The sequence below is a fragment of the Myxocyprinus asiaticus genome, chromosome 47 (genome assembly GCF_019703515.2).
Source record: "Myxocyprinus asiaticus isolate MX2 ecotype Aquarium Trade chromosome 47, UBuf_Myxa_2, whole genome shotgun sequence".
NCBI classification, from domain to species: Eukaryota; Metazoa; Chordata; class Actinopteri; order Cypriniformes; family Catostomidae; genus Myxocyprinus; species Myxocyprinus asiaticus.
Window position 1 is genome coordinate 10,471,570 of NC_059390.1, and position 13,073 is coordinate 10,484,642.

Consider the following 13,073-nt stretch of genomic DNA (forward strand, 5'->3'; position numbering starts at 1 on the left):
AAAGTTCTAGAAATCACACTGATATCGTCTTGCCAGATTTTAGGGGAGGACTGAGAGAACAAAATAGGACATCCTGGAAAGAGACTTCATCTCAACTCTCCGTTTCTCTTCCCGCACTTCATCTTCATCTTTCTCACTCATTTATAGCCCTTCTTTACATCCCTTCATGTACCAAATATTCTCAGTCTTAGACTCCTTTCTGCCTTATTCTCTGTCAGTCTCTCCATTACTGCCGTTAGCTTAAGTTCTCCACACTCTCACTCTCCTGCCATTCTGGCTGAAGATCTGAGTCACGTCTGATAGTTTCACTATTCTTCAGCTGAAAGTGAGCGACTGCTGCGTGAACTCTGAAGACCTTAAATTGCTGCCTTGGCAAGGCTGCCGCAAAAGGTAGCCTTCATATGGTCCGTGATCACACACACACACAAAAATACATATGCCTTATCTGGGGCTACATCTCTCTGGATAAGAGCTTCAAGCAAATGGATTGTGAGTGTGAAAGAAGCACAAAGCTAAACAAAGGTCTCTCTCTTTCTCCTGAAAACTCTTGTTGCTTACGTGTGCATCTTAGGTCAAAGTGTCTTCCAGTCTCTTGGTCTGCTGTGATGGAGATAAATCACCTCAGTCTTTCAGGTCAATGATTTATATAATGCAAGGTTATCTTAATTTCCCTTTCTTTTAAAAATATTTACATGCTTAAAAAATACAAACACAGTGCAAAACTGCAGACAGTAACTACTCTAGAGCAAAGCCAATATGTCAGAGCCATGGCATATGGCATCAACTCCGACGAGTTGAGCAACAGTGCTCATGTGGGCAACACAAGTTTGAGTCTGGCTTGCAACATTTTCTGATCTTATTTCCCACTGTTCTTTCCATCATTTCCTGTCCTCTCTCTACCATACAGTATGTTTCAATACAGCAACATATTCTTTTTCAACCAGCTTCAACAGAACGTTTATGCTGTTTTACCAGCATTTTTTCTGGTGATCAGCTTGGCTATGCTGGACCACCAGCTAGACCAGCACCAAACCAACACAATTCAGCATGGACATTTATGCATGCCAAAGCTGGTCTTTTTATTAGGGAAGACAAAGACATCCTGACTCATTCAAAATGACAAAGAGTCAACCTGCCTCTGTGTTTGTGATTACAAAGTAAAAATCGAAGAGTAGAGGCAAAATAAGAGGTAAATAAATAAAAGATGCAGTCTCAAGGACTAAAACCACATGATATAACTTTGGAGAGGGCGTACAGTGTATCTCTGCATCTTTAAGTGTCTAGGTGAGTGTACTTGTGTTTGAGGGGTTTAACGTGTGTGTGTGCGTGTGTTCTGCCGCCTCTGTGCTTTAGGTCGGCCTCAGGCAACTTGGCGCCCCAGGAGAGTGAGGGAAGTGAGGAAAAAAGGAATAAAAAGTGAAAGAGTGCTGCAGATGGTTTTGGGCGCTACCTGTTTATTTAAGCCAGAACAATGGCATGCTTCAAAACACACATTGTCTATCCTGACATGGTTTTGGAAAAAGTTCTTCGGCTCTCCTTTTCTCAACGGGCTAAATGTTTGGTATGGTCTTGTCGGTTTTGGGCTTGAGAGAACCTAGATTTTTGAAACAGAGATTTGCTTAACACGCTGTTTTGCATGTTGCTTTAAGCCCTGGGATATGAATAAGTGCCTAGTTTTGCTTCATTTTAACTTGTTTTCGCATGCAACCGGTTGCAGGTTTTGGCAAGTTGTCCTAGCAACAGTGCTGTATCTGGGCCTATGAGAGCTAAGACTGGGGTAAGAATGTTCGATTGGCAGCTTGTGAAGGGCTGCTAAGAGAGGGCCGACACTCAAGGGGTCATCTGATTCCCAGTGATACTGACAGGATATATAATCAGGGTATTTATGCCCACTATTAGTTTTATATATAAGATGCCTCTGTACGCAGAGAAGATTTATGCCACTGCTAATTCGCTCAAACCTTAAACTTCCATTCACAAAGCCAACAGATGATTGAAAGACTGATGTCTGCTTTACAAAGGACACACATACTGCTACTAAATATGTTTTTGCCTAAAGGAGCTTAGCTGTAGTTCTATTATAACAGTATCCTTAAAGGAACATTCCAGGTTCAGTACAAGTTGAGCTAAGAGCATGCAAAGCATAATGTTGATTTCCACAGAAAATCCTTTCAACTCATCCCTCATTTACAATATATATATATATATATATATATATATATATATATATATATATATATATATATATATACACTACCAGTCAAAATTTTGAAACACTCATTCTTTATTATAATTTTTTTTTTCTTTTTTTTTTTTTTTTTTTCACATTTTAGAATAATATTAAAGTCGTCAAAACTATGGAATAACACAAATGGAACTATGGGAATTATGTTGTGACTAAACAATATCCAAAATAAATCAAAACTGTGTTATATTTTAACATCTTTGAAATAGTCACCCTTTGCCTAGAATTTGCAGACATGTACTCTTGACATTTTCTCAACCAACTTCTTGAGGTATCACCCTGGGATGCATTTTAAACAGAATTGAAGGAGTTCCCATCAATGTTGGGCACTTATTGGCTGCTTTTCTTTATTATTTGGTCCAAGTCATCAATTTGGCGGGACAACCCACTGTGACGCAGCAGAAGTACATTTTCCGTTACAGTGGTCATGGCTGTTTAGGACATAGAACTCTTTTTTTTTTTTTTTACAGATTGAAGAGATTGCTTTTATCGCATAAAAAGCAATTTTTATGCTCCTCCTGGTTAGGGCACAGTACAAGAGAGCCCTAATTAAATTTAAGGAATTGTAAGCTAAAACATAAGCATCTAGTGCTAAAAATTTAAATATCATGTTGTTTGTGTTGTTACATTTATGCGCTGCAATCTAAGTGCTTGTGTTGCTCCACATGAAAGTGCATGCACTGCTAAAACTCAAGTGTACTCGCTGATCTCCCCTCTCGCAGACTCTAACACAATATTTGCGCGTGACCACATGAAATTCCTATGTTGCCCTGATCCACAGATATAGGGGAGAGTATGGGGAACCGTTTAATTACCCCTGAATCTGTTTGCGACATGACGGGATTACCACAGAGTCTGTTTAAAGCTGCTGCACCGCCACAGACTGTGCAGCCACAGCTCAAGCTGAATCAAATCTCTGCTGCTACAGGTGAGAAACAGAAAGACAGCTCATGTACAGAGAGAAAGAGATAATGTGACATAAAAAAAATAGGAGTGGATTTTGAGGAGAGTGAAAGCTTAAGTTTACCATATTTGTGAGGACATCTCACCTTTGGTTTGCTCACTGTGTTTGATTTTTTACTGTGGCTCTATGTTCTGTAAAGCTGCTTTGAAACAATATACCTTATATCATACAAAGTACTATAAAATAAAACTGACTTGACATGAATTAACAGAAATATGGCCCTCACAAGTGCACCAAAATTAGCACACACTACTACTACTACTACACTACACACACACACACACACACACACACACACACACACACACACACACACACTCAAGTCGAACTAAATCTGTCTCATCTGGATGGCTGTCTAAGGACACTATTGAAATTCAAGGACAGGTGCATCGCTTCCTAACTCAATACACTCAATATCTACTCAGTATCCTAATAGACAAAATATGAAACAGGTGTAAACATGCACTGCATCTGAATAATCAAAGACATTGTTTATTAATAAATCTTCTTATGGAAATGAAGCTTAATGGAGCAAAGCCCTAAGCCAAGTGGGAGTTGTAATTAAAGTAGCCCCCTAACAGGACTAATAGAAGGCCATCCACACAGGACTGCACACAACGGGGCACTGTGATAACTAAAAAGGTCAATAAGGGATGAACCCCTGCCATAGCCACTGAGTAAATACAGTAATTCATGCAACAGAAAGACTTTAGGTGACCTTTAAGTTCTCAAAAGCACACTAAAAGAGGAAATTAAATAGAGGGAGAGAGTGAACAAGAGGAAGGACATGAAAGATAAAAAAGAAAAATCTAATCGAATTTTAGAGATTGCAAAAATAATAGACAAGTAAAGAGAAGTCTTGAACAGTAACACACTAACTACATTTTTCAGCATGACAGTAGCTCATCTAGTTTTTGCTAGTGCCACAAAATGCTACATCACCATATTTTACACTGCTTTACAGTCAAGCTAACTGAGGTTATAATCAAACATGCTCCCGTGTCTCTCATATGATGCATTGGAAGGTCTGATTCATGTTTGTGAATCGGTTTGTTTAGACATTTAATTGAAATGAACTGATTAAATTGATTAACACAATTTGTAGTGACACAAAATGAAGTTCCAAACTAGGGCTGTTAATCGATTACTGTTTTTAAACGAATTAATCACACATTGTTCTGTGATTAATCGTAATTATTCATGATTCAATTATGGTACATGATACATTACAACAAACATTAAAAAAATCATCATACAAATATTTTATTTATACTTTGTCACAAAGAACTTGCAAGAAATTGGCATGTTACTTTTTTTTTTGTGCAGATTTTAATTCTACATATTATTAAAAGGTATACATTTTTTGTACAAGTATATTTATACATGCCATAAAATCAGTGGACACATTGTAATTACAATTTAGGCAAAATCTTCTGGCATTTTCCAGTGAATGTTTTTAATATCAAATGGGCAGATTTAATTCATATCAAACTTTGTTGGCAAGAAAAATTTAAGTGTACATTGCCAATGCATTTTTATACGCTATACATACAGATATAAAACCTATTGAAACATATCATTTTCGTGCGATGCTGAGAAATACAGCAGCTTGCCCATGTCACTCGCCTATTTGCAGATGAATTCTTCATTCTCCCTACAGAAAATACGCTCCCGTGTTTATTATGCCCGGGGCATGTGTCACGTGCTATTAATAAGCATGCAATCAGTTTATTCACACAATCAGTTTCTGTGTGAGGATGTGCAGTTGAGTAAAGCGAGTATAAATTTATATATGCCAATGCTCAGGGTTGGGGAGTAACGAAATACATGTAATGGGATTATGTATTTAAAATACAAAATTTAAGTAACTGTATTCCACTACAGATACAATTTAAATCATTGGTAATTAGAATACAGTTACATTTAAAAAGTATTTTGATTACTGAAGAGATTACTTTACATTTTATTGTCATTTGTTTCATTTAATATTTAGTCCTTTCAGATGGAAAACATTTATACATATAAATGATGCGATCCAAAGTGCATTTGAACAGCAGTGAAACACTTTCTTATGATGTGTTACATTCATACGAGCAGACAGAGAAGTAAGTTTGAAGTAAGTTTGGAGCACAAGAAATAGAAATAAACCTTGTGTAAATTGTCAGCTTTACGCTAAGCTAAAATGCTATTTATAGCCATTTTACATGCACATGTTACCAGGCACGATCATATTTGTTTATCAAGCAAATTCACGTTGGATCATAATTTCTTTTTTTCTAGTGAGACCTTTGATATTAGGGCAAAAATCTTATTCTTGATAATAATTTTTGTATTGTTTTCCTGTAAAAATATCTAAAAATCCTTAAAACAAGATCAATTTGATTTATCTTGTTTTAGAAACAACACTGCATAAGATATTTAGGTTTTTCAGAGAATGTATTTTTAACATGTGTATTTTGTCTTACTGTACTGGCAGAGTTTTTATAGTCAAAACAAGTGAAAAAATCTACCAGTGCTGAAGAAGTAATCCAAAGTATTTAAAATACGTTACTGACCTTGAGTAATCTAATGAAACACATTACAAATTACATTTTACAGCATGTATTCTGTAATCTGTAGTGGAATACATTTCAAAAGTAACCCTCCCAACCCTGCCAATGTTAGCCATAGAAAGTGGGGAAAACATTGGTGAATTTTCACCCATTGTACAAAAGTGCCTGGGTTTATTCCTGGCAGGCAGCAGAAGGCTGAGTAGCCTGCCAGAAACAACTCGGGACACGTTTGTCCTATCATGTGAAGTTTCAGGAAGTAAAAAAAAAAAAAGGATGCTGCATTAATTGCGTTTTTTTCTTTCTTTTATATTAAACAAAAAATATCAATTGCATATTAACAGCATGCCAAATAAGTTTATCTTAATGCATTTTAGGACTATATGAACCAGTGAACATGTAAAATAGTTGGATAATATTCATTACAATAACTTAATCAAAAGCAAATCATTTAGTTAAATGATATCAACCGTCATTATTTTTTCTACTTAGTTTTATAAATTAAGGTGTTTTATTTACCCAGAATTTTTAATAGGAAATATGATATTTTATATTCCTTAGAATAGAAGTAGAACAAGGAGTCCTGCAACAGATGTATGGCCCTCAAAGAGCCCGCATCTCAACATTACTGAGCCAGTCTGGGATTACATGTAGAGACAGAAGCAAAGGAGACAGCCTAAATAGATAGAAGAAATGTGGCAATTTCTACAAGAAGCTTGGAACATCCTTTCTGCCAACAACCTTAAAAAACTGTGTGGAATTGTACCTAAGAGAATTGGTGCTGTTTAAAATGCATCGGGTGGTCACACCAAATATTGATTTAGTTTTTATATATATATATATATATATATATATATATATATATATATATATATATATATATATACACATACTTACAGCACTTTATATAAAGTTAATTGATAAATAAAAACGATTCATTGCATTGGTTTTTGAAAACATCCTCACTATTTTCACAACTGCCTAAAAGTTTTGCACAGTACTTTATATATATAATAGTTGCAGAGTAGTTAGATATTGGGTATTAGTAGCTTACGAGTAGCTTGTATCTTGGGAAACTACAGTTTTAAAGTAGTTTCACCAACAATGGAAGAACAGTGGAAGCAGGAGAGACAGAACTAGCATGTGAAAATGAGAGAGACAGAAAGATAAAGGCTCGATATCTTCTGTGGATTTCTGATGAAAAGAGACAGGAAAGAGACAGTGCTTTGTACAGATGAGGCCATGAGAGAAATAGATAGAAAGAGAAACTAACATAATTCCCAGCCTTTCCATATAATCATTCCCATCCAGCCCAAATCCTGGCTCAATGCCAGCTTGCACTTCACCCGGCAGCCAGCGACCAGCCTGCTATTATGGGATGCCTTCAGTCTGCATCCAGTGCGGTTGGGTGAAGAGTGTCTATTTCAGAAGATCTAGGCTGAATTCTGACGACTCTGAGTCTCTCCTCGTCCCAGTGTCGCCCATCCCAATCAGTCCCAGGATGCCATGGGACAACGTAATGAAATGGGAAGCCTGGTAATAATGCTGTAGTGAGTAATTATCAGGTTGTTTCACAAGCACTTTAAAGTCCAGATGCACCATTTTTCCAGCTTGTTACAGCCAGGATTGCATTTTTATAAAGAAGGGACCCCCCTAATCACACCCATGTGCTAGCACATTGCACCTGCAGGGGGCACTGTCTTCATATACACCATCCACAACCATCCCATTCTAGCCTATCAATCTCAAATGCTTTATGTGAGTTTCTGGGGCACACATGGACTCTTTAAACCCACCACTAATCCTACAGTGTGAATTCACAACCTCATAACCACAGGTTGAGATCCAAAAGGCAGTTTAATTTAAACTCGACAGCGTTTGATGAATATATGAAGACCAATGCCTAAAGTCTCTTTCTCAATGCTGATGGATGTACAAGATACATACATTGATAGCCCTGACAAGAGCAATTTTAACCTACGGTAGTTTAAAGTGTATAAGGGAAATAGAGAGAAGACGTGGGGGAGGTATAATTACAGGGAGGGGGAAACGAAGAGGAAAATCTATCACTCTGCCATCATTTAACAACTGTGCCTCGCTAAGATGGATCTCCCCTTCTGTGATCGTCCGAATGGCCTCCCCGGAGGCGACATGGCTGCGAGTGTCCCTGAATTGCAGACTCCATGTGCAGCTTGTGATAAATCTATGTGTGTGTGTGAGAAGGCGATACCCGTGAGTGTCTCTCTCCACGCTCGTTCGAGTGTGTGTCCCTGGAGAGCATGTCTGTGCGTTTATTTGGCTTAATTACTATGCTGCATTCACAGAGGGTGAGAATGAATGACACTTCACTTAACGACTATCCTCTCCTGGCCAACTACTCTCTACCCACTGCCTTCATTAAAACACTCCCCTCCAGCCGTTCCTCTCTTCCTCTCTCATTTTAACACTCAGACACTGTGTGGGTGTGAATAGCGATCTGTCATACTGCACAGCATCAAAAGAGCCATCAAACACCTGTGGACATGACTATCTCTCTCCATTACATACACACCAACACACACACAAACACAGCACTATCACCATGGCCAGGTGTCTAATTATCTAAGCCTGCCTCCATTCTCACACATCCTACTGGCCAAAAACATATCAGACACATTTGTCTCACACACACAAAAAAGACAAAAAAAAATTATCCAACGGGAAACATCCAATTGTAGAGTACGTGGGGCCGTTTTAACCATCCTGTATGTTGTAAAAAGCCCATTTTATTCTGATTGTATACTAATGTGTGTTTTCAAGTTTTATTTATATTTTTTTTTTTTACAGTGTCTGCTGACAGGGCCATAACCAACATAGACATTGAGGTTCACCATTTACTTTCATTGTTTGGAAAAAAGATGCAATGAAAGTGAATGGTGACTGAAGCTAACATTTTGCCTAACACCTTCTTTTGTGTTCCATGGGAAAAATAAAGTAATATGGGTTTTAAACAACTTGAGAGTGAGTGAATGATCACAGAATTTTCAATATCAGGTGAACTATCCATTTTAATCCTAAGGCCTGTTTCACACAGAAGAAAACTGGGTTTACATGAGATTTGAAATCATTGGGTTATTCTCTGTTTTTGGCGACAAAATGTAAACAGACATGCACTCAAAACTTGCGCACATTGGGTAAGCCAATAATAACGCTGGTAAAGGTGTTCACATGAAAAGCAAAATCGGCATAATGGGCAAAAATCTAGGTGTGCCAATCATTTTTTTTTTTGTTGTTGCTTAAAACGTTATAACCATAACCCTAAAAAGGAAAACAGGAAAGTTTAAGGCTATTTTGTGCCTGACATGTTGTCAGTATATTATCGGTGTAAGATCGTGTAAGTCAACACGTTCATTGACAGCATCTCTGCTGCACAACTGAACTGTGGCTCTATACAAAAAATAACATGAATTCTGGGTTACCACATTATGTTGATGTATGAGTATTTCCATTGACAGTGGCCATAAATTGTAAAATAGTTATCTTGAGTGGGCTATTGAGAATTATTACGAACTTGATTGTCATGAAATCTAATTTATATGAGGATGGGATCACATTTACTCTAATTACTCTGGTAACTAATCTGCTGTACATGGAATGGGACCCAAACCCGAAAGTGAAGGCTATAAACCGCTTAATCGTCTGGATTTTGTCAGATTTTCACTGCAAAGAAAGTGTTTGTGCATGTAGAACAAGTCTGACAGACATAAAAAATGGATGAGAAAGTATTTTATTTTGCTCTATAGAACATTTATTGCAAAAGATCATGGTGATAAATAGGTCTACAGAGTGTAAAAATAAAGCTCAACGGCAAAATTACTTGCAGTCCCCGGCTACTTATGCGTACAGTGCGAAGGCTGTAACCTGTTAATATGGCTGCTGAAACAAATATACGCTACTTACACGCTGCTTATGCGAGCTGTGAGAAACAGGCCTAACACTTGCGAAATGTGAACATTTACACATGAACATTCCTTATAGGAATCTGAACAGGGGTGGTGGGGAAGCTAAATTTCACAGGAGGTACAAGTTGAGAAAGCATTTTGATGACGCAATGCAGGATTGTTTCCCCCATGTTTTGGCCATTCGAAGCACAATAACATTAACATACTCAGAAACATGTGATTGGACACAGGTGGACCCACATCTTTTTTATATTAAAGTCTCCTGCCTTTCCTGTCAGAGTTAAACAACAGATGCCTATGCTCAGAGCAACAATTGATTTCTTAAATAAAATGTCCTGACAGATCTTCCTTTCTTCCTTCACTTTGCACGATCTCAGTACTCTGCGTTTCCAACAACACGTTCTCAGACAAAAATAAATTTTCCTTTGCACTCCTTCTTCATCTTTATGTCTATAAAAGAAATGAGAGGGTGTTAAATGGACCCTGGTGGGGTAAATTCATGCCACACAGACCTTACAATCAACACAAACACCAGACGCACAGATTCACTAACAGAACAGAAAGCTATATTTACCAAACGAGGGAGAAAAAAAGGTTAGAGGGATCACTACCAGCATGCGTAGATCTGTATACTTCTGGTCATGTTCCTGAACAACGAACCACAGCAAGCCTGCGGAGCTTACATTAAAAAGGAAACAGCCCAAAATATGCCAGAAATGCTGCCGCTTATATCCGTGGGAGCTTTGGGTTACAAAGAAGCTGCTATAGTCTGGATCTCTTCGCTGTCTTTGTTAAATAGCACAGTCTAGAAAATAACATATTTGCTGTTACCACCATTCACAGATAGTGGCCAGCATCACTCGAGCCTTCAAGTGCAATGTAAAGAAATACAGTAGAAAGAATCATGCATCTATCTATCTATCTATCTATCTATCTATTTATCTATCTATCCATCCATCCATCCATCCATCTTTAGCTTGTATGAGTATGCTAGGGTCAAGGAAGTGTGCATAAATGTTTGTGCGCCCATTTGTCTGTAAGATGAGAGAGTGTTAGTACTTTCCGTGAAAATCAGACAAAGCTAATAAACTCAAAGGATTTCTGTAAAATCAATTTGGAGGCATGAGAAATTAGACTTGTGCCCACGGACACCTAGTTGCAGCTGCAGTCATTACCCATGATACCCCACTCAGTGTTTATAAGCCATATGACAGGACACTGGTACAGAGTTAAACATATAGGATAACGCACTGGAAAAATCATGTGGGAGAGCTAACACATACAGATCCATATCTCTGAGACCACTTGTGAACATATGGAAACAATCAATCAGGACAAAATGAGAATAGATCATAAGTAAGAGAGAGGAATATTGATAAACTAGACATAAATGAAATAGTGGAATGACAGATATAAATATATTAGAGAAACACAGTCACAGTTAAAGTTTGTATATGTTAACATTAGTTAATGCAATAGTTAACACAGATGAACCACGATTTGATTCATGAATTAATAAATTTGTACATATACTGATTATTAACTTTTTATTTTTAACTTTAAACATGTTAACATTTGTTAAAGCATCGTAAACTATCAGTAACAAACAATAAACAAAAGTGCATTTATAAATGAACACTTACCAAAATTAATCAACGCTGTAAACAATTATTGTTCATTGTTAGTTCATAATAGCAAATGCATTAACTAATATAGAAATATAATAGAAATTGTAAAGTGTTAGCAAAAAAAAAAAAAAAATATATATATATATATATATATATATATATATATATATATATATATATATATATATATATATATATATATATATAATAAAAAAAGAACTAATAATAATAATCTAAAAGACTTAGAGATTAGAAATAGGTATAGGATAGATAATAAGAATAAAAACAAATTTTCCCAAAATAAAAAACAAATAAAGTTTCTGTTCCGTGCATTATGATATGGTGATCAGTCTGGTTCTAAAACTTACCCTTGTAAGAGAGCTTGAGTCTTGGCACATTTTCTTTGGTGTGCTGGGGTGCCACACTTCCAAATAACACCACCCCACACAACAGGAGAAAAATCCCAACTAGATAATCCATGGTGCTGGAGCGCTGGCCTCCAGCCCAGGAGGGCTTGTAGCCCACAGTGCCCAGAGCAAAGTGCTTCCCCTCTGGGACAGCCGAGACCCTCACAGCCCCTCCTTACTTCAAAAGATCCAGTGCCTGGAGCTCGTCCCCAAGGAGGAAATCCGAAATCAGATCCCAAGCCAGGCAGGAGACAGGGGTTCACATTGCTCCATGTGGGGTCTGTTTCAGTGGTCGTGGGGGTAAAGGTGTACTCCTCTGGGATGGGTTCTCCAGACCTGGTGTGCTGGACTGCTGAGTGGGACTCTGTGTTTGTGGGAAAGGTAGAGTTTCAGCAGGGATCCAGCAGAGCCACTCCACTCCGGCTTCACACACACACACTCTCACACACACTCTCACAGAATGCTTCTGCTTGTGTCCACAGCTCAGTCTGAATGAGAGGCAGAGCGGGCGAGAGAGCAGTACACCATCCACTGGAGTGCAGAAAGGGAAGGAAGGAGGAGGAAGGGAGCGCAGTTGAAGGGAGGGGGGGGGGTGAATGAGGGAGAGGAGCTGAAAGAGGTATGCGAGAGACTTCTGCACAGGTTTGGTTGCTCTTTCTTTTTTGTATTGCTTAAACTCTACAGCCACAATGCACTGGTCTTCATCAGTCTTCCCAGCTGCTCTCCCCTATCTATCTATCCATCCATCCATCCATCCATCCATCCATACATACATACATAAATACATCAATCCATCCATCCTTTTGTCTTCCTTTGTTATTTCAAAGTGTGCTAGAGACACATTAAACATCGCTGTTTGTCATTGCCAAAAACATTCTCCTCTTTGGTCTCCACGAAGAAACTCCAACCCTCTTACTACAATACGAGACAAGCAAATTAGTTGTACTGGTAATCCGAAAAACATAAACAAAAAAGCAATTTCTCGCAAGTACTAAAACCCTCATCTGCACTACAATTCTGCATTCTTATCTCTCTCTCTCGCTGCTTGTTGTAACAAAGCCTCTGATTGAAAGAGGTGATAATGTGTGATGTTTCACCCCTGAGTGCTAAAGACAAAAGTGCCTCACAAACACCAGCTGAGTGTGTGAAGGTATTTCACAAGCTTGCAAAATGTGTGCTCAACCAGCCACTATACATAACCAAAAAAAAAAAAAAAAAAAAAAAAAGAAAACTCCATGAACCTCTCAATGTCTTTGGCATGTCAGCGTGTAAGTGTTTCCTGCTTTCATGAGCAGGTCTGTTCCAATATCTCATCACCTTTACAAGCAAACATGCTCTT

General features: G+C 37.9%; 1 protein-coding gene across 1 annotated transcript in view; it reads right to left on the bottom strand.

Moving 5' to 3' along the window:
* The window catches only part of sema3aa (sema domain, immunoglobulin domain (Ig), short basic domain, secreted, (semaphorin) 3Aa), a 37,122-nt gene extending 24,882 nt beyond the window's left edge, over positions 1–12,240 (bottom strand). Inside the window, exon 1 of the mRNA XM_051691700.1 lies at positions 11,696–12,240. Within this exon, the coding sequence (XP_051547660.1) occupies positions 11,696–11,807 (112 nt within the window). The 5' untranslated portion in view covers positions 11,808–12,240. The remainder of the gene's footprint in view (positions 1–11,695) is intronic.
* Positions 12,241–13,073: the final 833 nt, after the last annotated feature.